Source organism: Corvus moneduloides, chromosome 10 (genome assembly GCF_009650955.1).
Source record: "Corvus moneduloides isolate bCorMon1 chromosome 10, bCorMon1.pri, whole genome shotgun sequence".
Taxonomy (NCBI): domain Eukaryota; kingdom Metazoa; phylum Chordata; class Aves; order Passeriformes; family Corvidae; genus Corvus; species Corvus moneduloides.
Genome location: NC_045485.1, coordinates 26,464,441 through 26,480,647, shown reverse-complemented (window position 1 = coordinate 26,480,647; position 16,207 = coordinate 26,464,441). Strand labels below are relative to the sequence as shown.

The following is a 16,207-nucleotide window of genomic DNA, read 5'->3' as shown; positions in this document are numbered from 1 at the left end:
CCAGTTGTTCTAATTCCTAATAATTCCCAAACTCCTGGGGCTGTGATCCCGCCGCCGCTGCCGGTTTGGGTGAAATCCGCCCCTTTCACGCCGCAGCTGCGGAATTCCGCAATCCCCAGGGCTGGGTCAGGATCGCTCCATGAGGGGATGAGCCCGAGGATGCTCCGGGCCGGGCTCGGTGGGAGCCTCCCCCTCCCATCCCGTCCCGGGGCTCCCGCCCGGAGCCGCCGCTGCCCTGAGGGGGCCGGGCTGGGCAGCGGCGCCTGCGCGGGGCCCCGGAAGAGGCGGGAGCGACCCGGGGCTGGAGCCGGGGCTGGAGCCGGCATTGGAGCCGGGAGCGGGGCCGGAGCGCAGCCGGGGCCATGCTCAAGGTGCTACGGGCCGGGCTGGCCCCGGGCCGCCCGCGGCACATCCAGGTACCGGCGGCGGGACTGGGCCGGGCCCGCATCAGAGGACGGTGCCTGAGGGAGGGGAGGGAGCCGGGAGCGGAAGGGATGGAGGGCGAGGAGCAGCCCCGGACGGGCCGCAGCAGCTGCAGGGAACGAGCAGCCTCGGTCACATGGATGGGGACAGGGAAACCGGGAATGTGCGGGACGGGCGTGGAGGGGCCGCGCGGGGTGCGGTGAGAGCTCCGAGGTGACCCTGGAAAGGCCGCTCGGCTTGAGGTGACCGATTCGCCGAGACTGACAGGAAAGCGTGGGGAAGCGGTTCGGCAGCTTATCCATGGGCACAGTGAATCCCAGGATCACTGAGGCTGGAAAAGCCCTCCAGGACCGTCGAGTCCGAGCGGTGCCTGATCCCCACCTTGTCCCCAGCCCAGAGCACTGAGTGCCACATCCAGGAATTCCTTGGACACCTCCAGGGATGGGCACTCCAAAGCTCCCTGGGCAGCCCCTGCCAAGGCTTGACCTCCCTTTCCACGGAGAAGCTCCTCTTGGTGTCCAACCTGAGCCTCCCCTGGCCCAGCTTCAGGCTGTTTCCCCTCGTCCCATTCCTCGTTGCCTGCAGGCTGTGTTGGATCCACTCCTGGCTGACCCAGCGACCTTCTCTTGCCTTGCAGCTCCTCCTGAGCTCCTGCAGGCACTGCTCCTCGGGGGTCCTTCCCAACGAGAGGATCCGCAACATTGGCATCTCGGCCCACATCGACTCTGGGAAGACGACGCTGACGGAGCGGATCCTGTTCTACACGGGCAGGATTGCGCAGATGCACGAGGTTGGGCTGAGCTCCCATCGAGGACTTGTGCACCTCCGCGTTGTGCTGCTTTTCCTCTCTGCGTGAGGGATGGTGCTTGGTCCATAAGCATCCCTCCTGCACACAGAATCACAGAATCATGGAATGGTTTGGGTTGGAAGGAGCTTAAAGCTCACCCATCCTACCCCCTGCCATGGGCAGGGACACCTCCCACTATCCCAGGCTGCTCCAAGCCCATCCAACCTGGCCTTGGACCCTTCCAGGGATGGGGTGTGAATTCTTAGTAAACTCCTGGAACTAACCTTTTTTTTCTCCTAAGGTGAAAGGTAAGGATGGAGTTGGAGCTGTCATGGATTCCATGGAGCTGGAGCGACAGCGGGGCATCACCATCCAGTCTGCAGCCACTTACACCATGTGGAAGGACACCAACATCAACATCATCGACACGCCAGGTGAGGGCACCTGGGAGCACCTGGGGATTGCTGCTCCTCAGGGATACAGGGGATGCGGTGCATCCTTGTGTCCCTTGTAACAGGACATGGAGTGATGGGTTCAAACTGGCAGAGCGTTGGATGGGATATTGGGAAGGTGTGGGGAGGCCCTGGGACAGGGTGCCCAGAGAAGCTGTGGCTGCCCCTGGCAGTGTCCAAGGCCAGGGACAGTGGGAGGTGTCCCTGCCCATGGCAGGGGTGGCACTGGATGGGATTTAAGGTCCCTTCCCACCCAAACCATCCCATGACCCTGTGCTCTGTCACTTGAGCTGATGTGACTCATTGTGATCCCCTTGGTTGTTGCTCCTTTCCAATGCATTTATCATTTCTATTTGTTGTCCAGGACACGTGGACTTCACCATTGAAGTGGAGAGGTCTCTGAGGGTGCTGGATGGAGCCATCCTGGTTCTCTGTGCTGTGGGAGGTGTCCAGTGCCAGACCATCACTGTCAACAGGCAGATGAAGCGTTACAATGTCCCCTTCCTCACCTTCATCAACAAACTGGACAGGATGGGCTCCAACCCGGCCAGAGCAGTGCAGCAGCTCAGGTTTTTGGCATTTACAATGATTCCTGAAATCCCTTTCACATGGCAGGTCATTAGGAACAAAACTGGAAAAGCTTCTCTTGGGAGCTGCAGTTTGGAGAATTCCTGACTCGAGGTTAAATCCTGATCTGACCCAGAACAATCTCCTCTTTCTAAAAATACCCGAAATATCAGTGTCAGCCAAGACTTGTAGTGACCAAGAGCTGGGGTTTGATGTTTGTTTTGTTGGTGGAACTGTATCAGGACCCACTTTGAAAGCAGCCTCTTTGTTTTCCCTAGGTCCTGGTGCTGCTGAAATTCCAGCAGGGAGGTGACACAGGGTGATTTGGATTCCTGAGCCCTGCTTGCTCCCTACTCTTCCCTGCCCAATTGGATCCATAAGATAAACTCATGAATATTCATTAAGGGAGAAATAACTCCCTAATCAAGTAATCAATCTCCAGCTGGTTTCTCCTGCTGCCTTTCCCATGGGAGTTGCTCCCTGTGCCTGTTGGGATACAAAGGGCTGGAGCCCCAAACCACAGCTGGGTGATTTTTATCCATATTGGCACATCTGGGCACTGTCCAAAGGACAAAACACTGGGATTTTTTGGGAGGTGGATGATGCTCAAAGACCACCTGGAGCACACACATAGATATTACTTTTTTCTTCAATATTTCCTGTTTTCCCCCTTTTTCAGATCCAAGTTGAAACACAATGCAGCTTTTGTTCAGATTCCAATTGGGCTGGAGGGAAACTTTAAAGGAATTATAGATCTCATTGAAGAAAAAGCAATCTACTTTGATGGGGCACTTGGGTAAGTCCTGGGAATTGCTTCTGTTTTAGCTGGAGCTGCTCTTTGCAGGAGGAATTCCTGCAGTTTCTCTTCAGAGTGGAAACCCAGCTCTCTGGAAATTTGGGACTGGGCTTGTGCTGGGGCTGAGGGTCCCCCTGCAGCTCCCCCAGTGCCCTGGGCCTGCAGGGAGCCCTGGGTGGGGGTGGCTGCAGCAGGAGTTGGTTGCTGTGAAGGGGTGGTGGCCACGCTTCCCACCTGGAGAAGCAGGAGCCTGCTCCATAGGGGGATCTAGCAGCGTGTGTGGCTCCCTGGCGTGAAGATCAGGTGTGGGTGAGGCTGTTGGGAAGTTGTCCTGATCCCTGCAAGCTCCTGCCAGGCGTGGGAAGGCCTCTCCCACGTCAGAGATAACACGGTGATGCTCACAGGGGATTTTTTCCCAGGATCCACGTGAAGGGTGGATTGTTCTCAGTCAGGGTGGCCACGCCAGTGGTGGGAAGGCTGATCCCAGTGGGACTCCTGGGGTCCCTGTGTGTGTGTGTGTGCAGGCAGACGCTGAGGTGTGAGGAGATCCCGGCCGAGCTGCGGGCCGAGGCTGCGGAGCGGCGGCGGGAGCTCATCGAGTGCGTGGCCAACGCCGACGAGCTCCTGGGGGAGCTCTTCCTGGAGGAGAAGATCCCCACGGCTGCCCAGCTGAAGGTACCTGCCCTGTGCTGGCTGTGCCCTCAGCTGGCTGTGTCCCTGTCCCCTCATTCCTGAATAAACACATCAGGAATTCTCGAAGGAGTTCTGTTCGCTGGAGTCGTGTCACCTCAGCTGAGCTCCAGTTCCCCCCAGGCAGGGCTCCTTCCCAGGCTGGTTTTGCTTTGTGTTGGAAAGGATTCTGGAGAGCAGGTTTTGTGGGAAGCCCCTGTGTTGGGGGCTGTCCAGGGGACTGTGGGAGCAGCTCTTTGCTCCAGGAGGGGAGAAGCCCAGGAAAGGGAGGGAATCTGGGCTGTGCTGCAGGAGGAGCTCACAGGGACATTTTCCAGCTGGCAATCCGAAGGGCAACGCTGCAGAAATCCTTCACCCCCGTCCTCGTGGGAAGTGCTTTGAAGAACAAAGGGGTGCAGCCACTGCTGGATGCTGTCCTGGAATACCTTCCCAATCCCTCTGAGGTGGAGAACTACGCTCTGCTCAACCAGCGGTGAGTGCATCCAGCAGCAGCAGGAGTGTCCAGGGGCGGCTTTGGAGCAGCCTGGGCTGTGGAAGGTGTCCCTGCCCGTGGCACTGGATGGGCTTTAAGGACCCTTCCCACCCAAACCGTTCCAGGATTCCATGGAACAGTTTCAAAGCAGGAAACATCCCCAACAGGACCCACAATCGTTTACCATTTGTATCAGACAGTGCCACCAGAATTTGGCACAAAGTCCAGAGCTCCTCTCTCATCTGAGGGTTACTCTCTGTACTGGGGATGTAACACACTCAGTGTTACACCTGGGCCATGACTGGGAGATCATTCTTTAGAATTGATGGCAGCCCTTAGAGCCAGGCCTGCCTGGAGGAGGGAGCACATCCCAAGTGTGTTAATGGTGTTTTATTCTTTTGGATGTGAATCCCAGAATCCCTGAGGCTGGAAGAGAGCTCCAGGATCGAGTCCAAGCTGTGCCCGATGCCCGCCTTGTCCCCAGCCCAGAGCACTGAGTGCCACCTCCAGCCCTTCCTTGGACACCTCCAGGGATGGGCACTCCACACCTCCCTGGGCAGCCCCTGCCAAGGCCTGAGCACCCTTTCCATGGGGAAATTCCTGCTGATGTCCACCCTGAGCCTCCCCTGGCCCAGCCTGAGGCCGTTCCCTCTCCTGTCCCTGTTCCCTGGGAGCAGAGCCCAGCAAGACGTGTGAAGCAGAGCCAGTAAATGTTTAGAGGAGACTCCCATGTTGGTTCCTAACCTCAGCTCCCTCTCATCCCTGTTTTTAAGGGATTCTGAGGACCAAACCAAGTTCCTGTTGAACTCTGCTCGTGACAATTCCCAGCCTTTTATCGGCCTTGCATTCAAACTGGAGGTGAGTCTCACTCTGCTCCTTCCCACAAGTCATGGAGAGAGTCCAGGTGGGGCTACCAAAACTTACCTGGAGCAGACTTGAAAATCAGTTCATATTGAAAATCAGTTCATATTTAACTTCAATTGGAATTTAACTTCTTTTTTAAAAAATGGCTTCAACCATAAAATCCATGAACGCTGCCGATTTGGAACTTTAGGATGGGTTCTGGACCTCAAATATTTCCTGGTTTTCTTAGTTAAAACTTGAACATTTAGGGGGTTGTTTGCTTAATTGAAATATTCTCAGGGAAAAATCCTGGGTTTGGAAACAATGGGATATGAGAGAGTCAGAGAGGGAAAAGTGCAGAGATTTAGGGACGTAAGTTGTTTGCTACTTAGAGAGCAGCACCTCAGGATTCATGTGGAATATGGAAAATGGCTGGCCAAATTCCATGGTAATGCATGTCTCTGTTGGGAAGGTTTGGGAGGGATAAAATTGGTCCAGAAAATCGCCAAATCCCACTGCAGAGCCAGGTGAAAGCTGTGAAAAATCTTTCATTCCCATGTGTAGCACGGGACCTCAAAGCACGTTCAGTCAGTGCAGCTTGGAGCTGGGACTGATTCCCAGCGTTCTCAGAGCTGATTTTGGTGGAATGTCCTTGCAGGCTGGCAGGTTTGGGCAGCTGACCTACATGAGGGTGTACCAGGGGATGCTGAAGAAGTCAGATTACATCTACAACACCCGCACGGGGAAGAAGGTGCGGGTGCAGAGGCTTGTCCGGATGCACTCGGACAACATGGAGGTGAGTGGATCCCCAGGGATTGGCTGCCAGCCACTGGATAATCCTGGACGGGTCAGCACTGCCTGAAGCACAGCAGGGTGTTTGCTTCTTAACAACTTCGCTTCTTGTTTGATCCTAAACGAATCCAAACTGAGCCCTCCCTTTTGTCCTTTGGATAAAGAGGGAGATTTGCAGGGCATTTTATCCAAGCTGGAATTTTTAAAGGAGCTCAGTGCCAAGCTTTAAGACCCAGTGTTTATGGATATTCAATAATCCAGGTGTAGTTTGGATGCGAGGGAGAGACAGAATCCGTCGTGGAATAGTTTGGGATGGAAGGGGCCTTAAGGATCATCCAGCCCCAAGGGCAGGAACACCTTCCATAGACCAGGGTGCTCCAAGCTCCATCCAGCCTGGCCTTGGACACTTCCAGGGATGGGGCAGCCACTGCTTCTCTTATCCCAGCGTTGTCTGAACAGGAATTCTCCTTCCCTCAGGATGTAAATGAAGTTTATGCCGGGGACATCTGTGCCCTGTTTGGGATCGACTGTGCCAGCGGGGACACGTTCACGGATAAAACCAGCACTGACATCTCCATGGTGAGCCCCCCTTGCCCCGGCTGCCTCGGGCGCTGGGAGTCACCAGGATTTTGCTGTCATAACCATCCCCTCTTCCTTGGCCATGCAGGAATCCATCCACATCCCTGATCCCGTCATTTCTGTGGCTATGAAGCCTTCCAACAAGGTAGGAGCCTTTGGATCAACCTCTTCTCCCTGAGTTCCTTCCCTCTGCTGCTTTGTGTTTTATGGAGCAGCCTAAGCACTGTTTCAAAGTGTTTCATCCCAAATATCCAAGATGTTATCCCTTGGATAACTCAGGGCTGGGTTGGATGGCGTCACTCAGCCAGAAACATGAACGTGAATAATAAAGAGTTAGAAATCTTCCATCAAATAACCCCGAAGAGCAGAAGTGCTCAGCAGTGGATAGGAAAACTTGAGGCTCTTTCCTTGGAATGACTGGTGGATGTTGAGTAAATCTTGCCTCGTAATTCATTTCAGAATGACCTGGATAAATTTTCCAAAGGCCTGGGCCGCTTCACCAGGGAAGATCCCACTTTCAGGATCCACTTTGATGAGGAGAGCAAGGAGACCATCGTCTCTGGGATGGGGGAGCTGCACCTGGAAATCTATGCCCAGGTAATTTGGGAAGCAGATTCCATGGACTCTGCTTTTGCTTGCTTTTCCACTCTCCTCTTCCTCCTCCCTCTTCCTTCCAGCTGCTTAGGGAAAAGGTTAACTTTGGAAGGTTCTTTCTCTCCAGTGGTTCCATTTTGAAGGCTTATAAAAGGAAATTTTGCCTGGAATATTTGTAGGTTTTGGATCAAAGCCATTAAAAAAATATATTAAACACTACACTTCGCTCTAGCAGCCTTGGCTTATAATTAATAGTAATAATTATAATTAGTTTCTACAGAAAAACCCTCTGTTTCTGTGGTTTTAAATGTATCATTCCCTAATAAAAGCTGGTGCAGGGAGAAGGGAGTAGTTAGAGGGATTTGTTTCATTCCAGCTGATGTCTGTATTTTAATCTGACACAAAAGATGGATCTTAAGTACTGACAGAATGAAGGAAAAGCAATTTTTGCCTTGAAAACCTGGAATTTTACTAGCATAATTAATGCTGTTTCCTTTTCCTGCCTCTGAAGCTGCAGGTCTTAAAGAAGTTGACAGTAAATAATTTTTTAATTAAAAAAAAAAACCAACAAAAAGCCCCAAAAATCAATCCAACCCCCAACCCAGAAAGTGATTGATCCTGATTAAGTTAATAAATAATTCCCAGTGGAACAACCCTAATCACTGTGGGTTTTTTCCTGCAGCGAATGGAGAGGGAATATGGTTGTCCTTGCACCATGGGGAAGCCCAAAGTTGCCTTCAGGGAGAACATCTCTGCCCCTGTGCCGTGAGTATTCCTGCTGGGAATTACTGGATTGATGCACTTTGTTGTAGAGAAAGTCCCTTTGGAGTTCTCGGATCAGAAACATCCAGGAAAGTTGAATTTAATGTCTTTGTAGGGTGGTTGATTCCCACTCCCAGCACCTTCTGTGCCTCCTTCCAGCTGTGGGAGCTCTGGAGCTGCTTCCAGGGCTGCTCAGGTGTTCCCTGATCCCGGGGCGTGGCCGGGCTGGCGGCGATCCCGGGACACTCGGGCCCCGCGCTGGGGGTGCCACAGCAGGGTCAGCTCCCAGGGAATCACCTCCTGTGGGGCACACAGCACAGAGAACAACCCCTGCTTCCCCTCCCCAGCCAGTCAGGAATTCTCTCCATGGAAAACTTAGGGATTAAACCACTGTGGATGCCCCAAGGGAACTGGGAGCGCCGGGAGCAGCGGAGCTGGAACTGGGAGGGAGATCCCTGGATTATTACAATCAAGAGCTTCTCTTCCCAATTTTCTGTGGGTTTCCTATGAAAATGTTTGCTCAGGTGCCAAAATTTGGATGGAGAGTAGCACAGGATGTAAATGCTGTTCTGGGAACCAGTTTCTGCTGGGGGTTACTGGGATTGATGGTGTCTCTGTACTGGGCCACCAGTGCTGTCCTGGGGCATGGAGGCATCCACAGCCCAGCTGGGATTGAGCCCAGCATCCAGGATGCTCCAGCTGCCTCTTCCCTTTATCCCTGCCCCCTGTGGCACTGGGATCTCCCAAGGGAGGGCTGTGAGGGACCAGTTTTGAACCTCAGCCATTCCCAAGAAAGGCCAGAAAGAGCTGGAAATTGCTGCTGTTGTTCCTGGAATGCTGAGAGAGGCAGGGATGGGGACTCTGAGCTCACCCTGCAGGATCAGATCAGTGTCTGAGCTGGAGCTCATACAGCTGGGGTCTGAAAACACCCAGAAAAGGCTTTTTAGGAATAAAATTATTTACCTGGGACACCATTTCGTGGAGTAGAAGCACATAGTCGAACTGAAGATCTTCATCACTTCTTTTCTGGAAAGACAGGATGAAAAGTGGTGAATTTGGGGATTCTCCCACCTCAGAAAAAGTGATTCAGTTCTCTGTGGTTACCACAAAAATTCCCTGATGGATTTCAGATAAAGCTGACAGCTCCTGCTAACAATGAAGCAGGTGGAGCTCAGTCACTGTAACAAAACTAAAAGCTCCTGGTTTGAATTTCTGTGGACTCCAGAACTGCATTGGAGACACTGAATGTAAAGCCTAAAGCTGCTAATTCCTGCCTAAAAGAGACCAGATCTACCAGGAATTCTTTGGGATAGGAGCACCTCACTCTACAAGGTGCCAGTGTAGCCCAAACAATCCCAAATAAAACTGTCAGTAGGATAAGGATGCTCCAGAGGCCTTACAGAGGGTGACAGTCAGGGATTCTGAGTGACAAAATAACCCCTGGCCTTTGGAATAGACTCTTTTCCTATGTTTTTCAGGGAAAAAGGGACAAAATTACCTAGGAGGGATGGCAGCTGTGTTAAGAGTTATTTGTCTCCTTTATCCTTAAATTTGTTAAAGAGGAGTTGAAAACCTTGAGATCTCACTGGTGCACAGCCCTGCAGCAGCTGTGAATTCTCTAAGGTGCCATCAGAGGGAGCAAAACATTCACAAATCCTGCTCCCACAAGGAATTCTGTCTTTCCTTCATACCCAGAACTTCCTGGGAGTTCAGTGTCTGTTCAGAGTGGGTTTTCTAAATACTAAATCCCGCTGCTTTTTCCTGGCTCCCATGGAAAACTGCCTTGAATTTAAAGCTGGTGATCACTTTAGGAGTTAAGAATAACTCCGAATTTATTTTCTCCAAGAGAACACAGGAAAAGTGGGAGAATCTATAGAATTCTGTTAATTTTTTGTCCTTGCCACAAGTCTTTAGCTCTTAAATATTTCCCATGGAGAGCCAAGGCCAGGCTGGATGGGCTTGGAGCCACCCGGGCTATGGAAGGTGTCCCTGCCCATGCAGGGGGGGGGAATGGGATGAGCTTTAAGGTCCCTCCAGCCCAGCCCAGGCTGGGATTCTGTGCCTGCTGGTAACTCACCACTTGCTTCACGTGTTTGACTTGGGCAAGGTGGAACTTGGTGTTTTCAGTGGAATTGTGCCAGATCACGTAACCAGAGGCCGCCCAGGCCAGCAGGTGGATGGGCTCCAGCTCTGGGGGAACGTTCCCGTGGCTGTCTGGAACCAAAATAAACACTGGATGTTAAAGAGAGCTGTTAACAGAACATTATCACCTCCCACAGGGCTCGCTGCTGCAGTCCCTCCTGTCACACAACCTTCCACAGCAATTGGAAGAGCTGCTCCATCACCACAGAGTTCTCCTCCCACTTCACAGAATCCTGCAATGGTTTGGGTGGGAAAGGACCTTAAATCCAGTTCTGTGCCACCCGTGCCATGGGCAGGGACACTTCCACTATTCCAGGGTGTTCAGAGCTCCATCCAGCCTGGCCTTGGACACTGCCAGGGTGTTATCCTCCACCTTTTTCTCCTAACATGAATTCCAGCAGGTCTCGAAGGCAGGGGTTGAGGTGAGAGCAGACCCTCGTTGCACATTTGGGGTGTTGGATGTGCTGTGCCAGGGACGCCCTCAGAGTGAGCAGGAGGGGGTGACAGTGCCAGGTGCTTTTCCAGAACAGTCCCATTCAGAATTAGGAATAAATGCAGTGGTTGTGATTGGCAGAGCCCAAAAAGAGACAGGGAAAAGCAGCAGCTGGTGCTCAGAGCAGGGTGAAGGCCTGGGTTGTACCTGGGATGTTCTCAGCCACAAGCTCCTTTTCCAGGCTCCTGATTCGAGTGTAGAACTCCTTATCTGCTTCCTCTGTGCTCCTCAGTTCTCCTTGCACTGTGACCTGCACATCTGGAGCAGTGCTTTTGCTGCCCAGGTGATACAGAACCTCAGCAGTGCAGTTCACAGTCCTGTCCTGTTGCAGAGTTAATTATGTGCATTATTATCTGATGAAATACATGTATAACCAGGGTAATTTGCACTTCTAAAAACGTCATTTTTATGTAGGTGCTGTTCTCTGAGTAAGGCCCATGGAGATGTGTGATTATTTAAGACAAGGTTAAATTCATGGCATTTCTGTGAACGTTTAAGGGGGGGATTTGCTTTCTGCAGGGATGGAAGGGCAGTGGCTGGGGTGCAGAATGTCCCTTGTGCTGTTCAGCTGGAGCTGAGTGACACTGAAATGTTCTTGTCATCCCTGCAGCACTGTGTGGTGGTGCAGTGGAAGGTACATGGGTTCCTTTTTGGTTGAAATTCAGCCTTTTTTGGCCTGATTGGCAGTATAGAAAAATCAGGAACACAGTTGCAAGTGTTATTAAGTGCTGTGTTACAGAGTGTGTAATTAAACCAGCCTGACTCACTTTGTCCAGGACATCTTCCAGCTCCAGTTCCAGGTAGTACTTGTGCCCAACATCATCGATGTCCTAAAGCAGGGAACACATTAATTTATTTTGGCAGCTGTTGAATGGCTGCATCCTGGACAAAATCAGAGAATCCCAGCATGGTTTGGGTTGGGAGGGACCTTAAATCCCATCCAGTCCCACCCACCTCCCACTATCCCAGGCTGCTCCAAGTCCCATCCAGTCTGGCCTTGGACACTGCCAGGGATGGGCAACCTGTGCCAGCGCCTCTCCACCCTCATTTCTAACCTTGAACACCCCTGAGTTGCCATTTTCTGGGCTCCTGTGTGATTCTGTCCAAGAATTTGCTGCTTGGTTAAATACTCATCTAAAAGCCTTCAGTGCTTCCTTCTATTAAGTCCATTTTGCAGGTTATCATGAATTGAATCATGCCCTGTATTTTTTTGGCTATAAAGAAGGGAGCAGCTGGGGTTTGCTGTACCCTTGTTTTGGGAGGGGGGGTTTGCTGTGCCCCTCTTGTGCCAGTGTCCCTGCAAACCCAGGGCAGGGCTGAGCTGTGTCCTGGCCCCGACAAACCCAGCACCCTCCTCCTCCCTGGGACGTTCCTGCGGGCCCGGTGCCGTGCCCTGGGCAGGGCTCCCTGGGCGGGGCTGTCACCGCGGGTGACACACGGGGTGTGTTTGCATTGCTGACCCGCCCGTGGTGGCCGTGACACCGAGCTCCTCCCGGGACCCCCAGGTGGGCACAGCCGGTGTCACCCCCGCGGTGACACACTCCCGGAGGGGCTGGGCTTGGAAAGGACCTTTGGATGTGATCCAGTCCAACCCCCCCGCCCAGGCAGGGTCACCTGGAGCGGGTGGCACCGGGACGCGTCCGGCGGGGGTTGGGATGTCCCCAAAGCGGGACACTCCACGGCTCCTGGGCTGCTCCCCGGTGCTCTGCCCGCTCCCTGGGAAGCCGCCCTTGCCGGCGCGGGGGTGGCGGCTCCCGTGCTGTTCCCGGGGTGATTCCCGTGGCGTTCCCGGTCCCGTCCCGGTCCCTCCCCGCTCACCTGGCGCCGGGCGCGGCGCAGCGCCCGCAGCTCCAGCCCCCGCCCGGGGCCGCCCCGCAGGTACCGCAGGTAGCCCACGGCCACGGCCGCGGCCCGGCCGGCCAGGAAGTGGCTCGGAGGCAGCTCCATGGCCGGGGAGCCGCTTCCTCCTCCCGCAGGAAGCGCCCGGGCGGGGCCGGAGCGGGCGGGGCGGCTCCGAGCCGCGGGACGGGGCGGGTGCTGCGGGGGAGCGCATCCCTGCGGGCCGCACGGGATAGCGTTTAAACAGCGTTGGGTGGGATACCGGGAGTAAATCCTTCCCTCTCAGGGTGCGGAAGCCGTGGCACAGGTTTTCCAGGGAAGTTGTGGCCGCTCCATCCCTCGAAGTGTCCAGGTCGGACGGGGCTTGGAGCAACCTGGGATAGTGGAAGGTGTCCCTGCCCATGGAACCTTTAAATTCCCTTCCAACTCAGACCAGTCTGTGATTCTCTGAAATGCAGAATGGGAATGTTTTCCATAGAAAGCTGTGGTTTGTGTTACGGGTAACATGGTGTTTGGGGGATTGTTGGGGTTTAGGTTTGAGTTCACCCACAAGAAGCAGTCGGGAGGAGCAGGCCAGTACGGCAAAGTGATCGGAGTGCTGGAGCCCTTGGATCCACAGGACTTCACCAAACTGGAATTTGAGGACAGAACCATTGGCACAAATATTCCCAAACAGTTCGTGCCTGCTGTGGAAAAGGTACAGACCTCTGTCTGTGATACAGAAAATCCTGATTCCCATTGTTTTCCTGCAATACCATCCACATTTACTGTGCCTACTTTCCCCAGGAAAGGAGGCTTCTCCCGTTGCTCCAGTGGCAGCAGGGTCACAGTTGTGTGGTTTTACTTCATGTCTTGCATTCCTGGGGTTTCCAGTTAATTCGGGAGCTGCTGTGTGTTTTCTTTGGTGGTGTGTGCTGGCTCTGGCTCCCTTGCAGTGCCTCTTTTTCTTACAGTCAGAGCCTCCTGCTCAAGCTGCTTTTTCTTGGCCTCTTCTGCTTCTGGTTGTGGCCCCACAATTCTCCTCCTAACCCCAAAATATGTAACTTTTTCAGTGACTTCTCTGAGGCCAATTATGGAGAAACTGTAATTAAGCTGCATTTCCTGCCACAGTTCCCAAATTCTCTTTATCCCCTCTGTGACTGTCTCACTGTATAATTTATCACACACTACTTTAATTAACCTACCAACATCTTGGAATTCCTGTAATAACCTACAGTTATTCCTTCGTTTTTCCATGAGGCAACAGTTAAAGATTTTTTTGCAAAATCCTGAAAAAACCATGGTCTTAAAGAAGTGTTGTTCTCCAGGCAAGAGCTCTTTCCACACAGAGCATTCTTTTGGGGTTTGGCCATAGAATCCCTTAAAAAGGCAAGTGCTGAGGACATTTTTTCCTTGTCCTGAGATTTTTATTTGTAAAAAGTATCAAACTGAGGTGCCAGACACTGACAGTGCAGGGTCTCCAGATCCCTGCTGGTGACTTTGAGCTGTCATTGCCAGGGATTCCGAGATGCCTGTGAGAAGGGTCTGGTGTCGGGACACAGGATCTCCGGAGTGCGTTTCGTGCTGGAAGATGGTGCCCATCACATGGTGGACTCCAACGAGATCTCCTTCATCAGGGCTGGAGAGGGAGCCCTGAAACAAGGTACAGGCTCCTCCTTGGAATGGGTCCTGCTGGCTGGGGTGGGTATCCATCCATCCATCCTTCCATCCATCCTTCCATCCATCCTTCCATCCATCCATCCATCCATCCATCCCGTCATCCCTCCATCCATCCCTCCACCCAAAGTCTGGCCAGTTGCATAGAGCAGAACATGTACAAGAGTTTACAGAATCTCTGAGGGAGGCACAATAATTCCTGTGGTTGTACAAAAGAAATCCTGTTTCCCTAGAATTCAGTACAGCAACACCACCAGCTTCATCCTTACAGGGTAGGAAGAGAATATTTGGTCAAACTGGGCCTTTTTTTAGGAAAAAGTCTTTCACTGAAGGAGAGGTTAAACACTGCAAGGGGCTGCCCTGGGAAGTGGTGGAGTCACAATCCCTGGAGGTGCTCAGCCAACGTGTGGATGTGGCATTTCACAGTGTGGTTTGGTGGGCACGCTGCCATCAGCCAAAGGTTGGTTGTCCAGCCTTGGTGATTCTGTGGTTATGGTTCCAGGATTGAAAGGCCTGGAGCTGGAATTCCATGTAGGTGATCACAGATTTCCCTCACTGATGGAACACCTGGCATTACCCATGAACTCTTTGTTGCTGTGCATGGGAGCAGCTTGCCTTACACCAGGCTCACCTTTGGTGGTGCATTCTTTATTCCATTCTTTCCCCAGCCATGGAAAACGCCGCCGTGCGCATCCTGGAGCCCATCATGGCCGTGGAGGTGATGGCTCCCTCAGAATTCCAGGGAGCAGTGATAGCTGGGATCAACCGCCGGCACGGCGTGATCACGGGCCAGGATGGCTCGGAGGGATACTTCACTCTCTATGCTGAGGTCTGTGGTGCTCTGCTCCTCACCTCTCTCCTTTCCAGGTGTTTGATTCCATTGTTTTCCGCAGTTTATATGGATACAGCTGTAGGTCAACTCAATTTCAGCGTTCCTTCTTTTATGTCCCTTCTACAAACCTGTGTTTTCCTGCTGGGTGGGGGGCTCAGGACAACCACACCCTGTGGCCTTTCTGCTTCCCAAATTATCCTTGGAGGAATGTCTGGAGATACCTCAAACCTTGCTGGTTGACTCATCACCGAGTTTGGGATATTCCAGTTCCTGGTGCACTCAAACTCTCAGATTCTTGCAGTTTCCTGCTGCAAACACATTGCAAATATAAATTAATTAAAATAACAGGTACTTTGCAACAGCAGATCATTAAATCAGAACTATTTATAGACAGCACTGACTCTTGATATCATTATTGGGATTAATTAGCTGATAGCCAAAAACTGATGGAAAAATACCTTATTACAAGCAGATATGTTTGGATTGTAGGTGCCTCTGAACGATATGTTTGGATATGCCTCCGAGCTCAGGTCTTGCACAGAGGTGAGTCCTCCTGCTCCTTTTTGCTAAAACGTGTTTAATTCTGTAAATTTGGGTTAATTGGAGCATCACATCCATGGCACCTGCAGCACGGGATCAAAATCAAACCAGAGCTCTGCAATTCCTGGCCAAACAATCCTTCTGTACCTGAGGAGTTTTGTTTGGGTGGGATTGTAAAGGATCCCTGGGCGTTACTTCACAGACAGGGGCTGTGTGCTCAGCAGGATTGCACGTGGCCCATCCTCACTTTCTTTTCCCAACTCTGCAGGGAAAAGGGGAATATACCATGGAATACTCCAAATACCACCCGTGTTCAGCCAGCACTCAGGAGGAAATAATCAACAAATACCTGGAAGCAACAGGGAGACTTCCTGCCAAAAAGGGCAAAGCCAAGAGCTGATCATATTCCTCTGGAGTCCACTGAACAGTTTTTCCCAGTCTTCTGCAACAGCTCACTTTTCCAAGCCATGGAAGCAGCCCAGGCTGGCTGGGTAAGGTGGGCTCCAGTGGGATTTGGACTTGGAATTTTATCCTAAAGCCTTTCCTGTGGGGTGTTGTCAGAAGCACCAGGGGATCGCCACGGCATTGCTCACATGTTAACGCTGTTGTAACAAATAGATGTTAAAACTTGGCTGATGATTTGCTTGAGAGTTGTCTTAATTGAGATCTATTAAAATAATTCTATTTTTTACTTGATACCTCATTATTTTGTAATTAGGTTAGCTCCTGGTTTGGGAATGTTAAGCCAGGTGAGAGCTGCTGGACAGGCACGGGGAGCGGGGCATGGCACGTGGTGCTCCAGCTTCCCTCCAGGGAACAGATGGAATTTTTCCCTCCAAATCCTTCAGAAATGGCACAGGATCCTCCAAAGTCTCAACCCGCTGGGCAAAAGCAACTGGCTTGTCACCAAATCCACTTTCACTGGTGGCACAGGGATGGAGCAGAATT

The 16,207-nt window shown here is 52.4% G+C and overlaps 2 protein-coding genes across 3 annotated transcripts; one reads left to right on the top strand and one right to left on the bottom strand.

Annotated features, from left to right (window-relative positions):
* Positions 1-282: 282 nt before the first annotated feature.
* On the top strand, positions 283-15,955 carry GFM1 (G elongation factor mitochondrial 1). The gene is made up of 18 exons (XM_032118950.1): positions 283-416; positions 1,061-1,213; positions 1,512-1,644; positions 2,027-2,231; positions 2,909-3,025; positions 3,550-3,700; positions 4,033-4,187; positions 4,961-5,045; positions 5,689-5,826; positions 6,300-6,401; positions 6,490-6,546; positions 6,861-6,998; positions 7,678-7,760; positions 12,766-12,928; positions 13,729-13,873; positions 14,556-14,716; positions 15,209-15,262; positions 15,528-15,955. The coding sequence occupies exons 1-18, from the start codon at positions 363-365 to the stop codon at positions 15,657-15,659; spliced, it is 2,226 nt and encodes a 741-aa protein (XP_031974841.1). The 5' UTR covers positions 283-362; the 3' UTR covers positions 15,660-15,955.
* Positions 7,446-12,370, bottom strand: LXN (latexin). Of its 2 annotated transcripts, none has more exons than XM_032118957.1 (6): positions 12,211-12,370; positions 11,160-11,222; positions 10,540-10,714; positions 9,835-9,971; positions 8,721-8,783; positions 7,446-8,057 (listed from the first exon to the last, which is right to left on the bottom strand). In XM_032118957.1, the coding sequence occupies exons 1-6, from the start codon at positions 12,337-12,339 to the stop codon at positions 7,950-7,952; spliced, it is 675 nt and encodes a 224-aa protein (XP_031974848.1). In that variant the 5' UTR covers positions 12,340-12,370; the 3' UTR covers positions 7,446-7,949. The 2 variants fall into 2 exon arrangements, with proteins under 2 accessions (XP_031974848.1, XP_031974847.1); XM_032118956.1 differs by lacking the exon at positions 7,446-8,057 and adding an exon at positions 8,084-8,629.
* Positions 15,956-16,207: the final 252 nt, after the last annotated feature.

Coding starts and splice junctions, on each gene's coding strand:
- GFM1 (XM_032118950.1), top strand. CDS start 363: ATGCTCAAGGTGCTACGGGCCGGGCTGGCCCCGGGCCGCCCGCGGCAC. Junction 417..1,060: donor GCCGCCCGCGGCACATCCAG/GTACCGGCGGCG, acceptor CTTGCCTTGCAG/CTCCTCCTGAGCTCCTGCAG. Junction 12,929..13,728: donor TCGTGCCTGCTGTGGAAAAG/GTACAGACCTCT, acceptor TGTCATTGCCAG/GGATTCCGAGATGCCTGTGA.
- LXN (XM_032118956.1), bottom strand. CDS start 12,339: ATGGAGCTGCCTCCGAGCCACTTCCTGGCCGGCCGGGCCGCGGCCGTG. Junction 9,972..10,539: donor TGTGGCTGAGAACATCCCAG/GTACAACCCAGG, acceptor TTTTGGTTCCAG/ACAGCCACGGGAACGTTCCC. Junction 8,630..8,720: donor TCCACGAAATGGTGTCCCAG/GTAAATAATTTT, acceptor CTGATCCTGCAG/GGTGAGCTCAGAGTCCCCAT.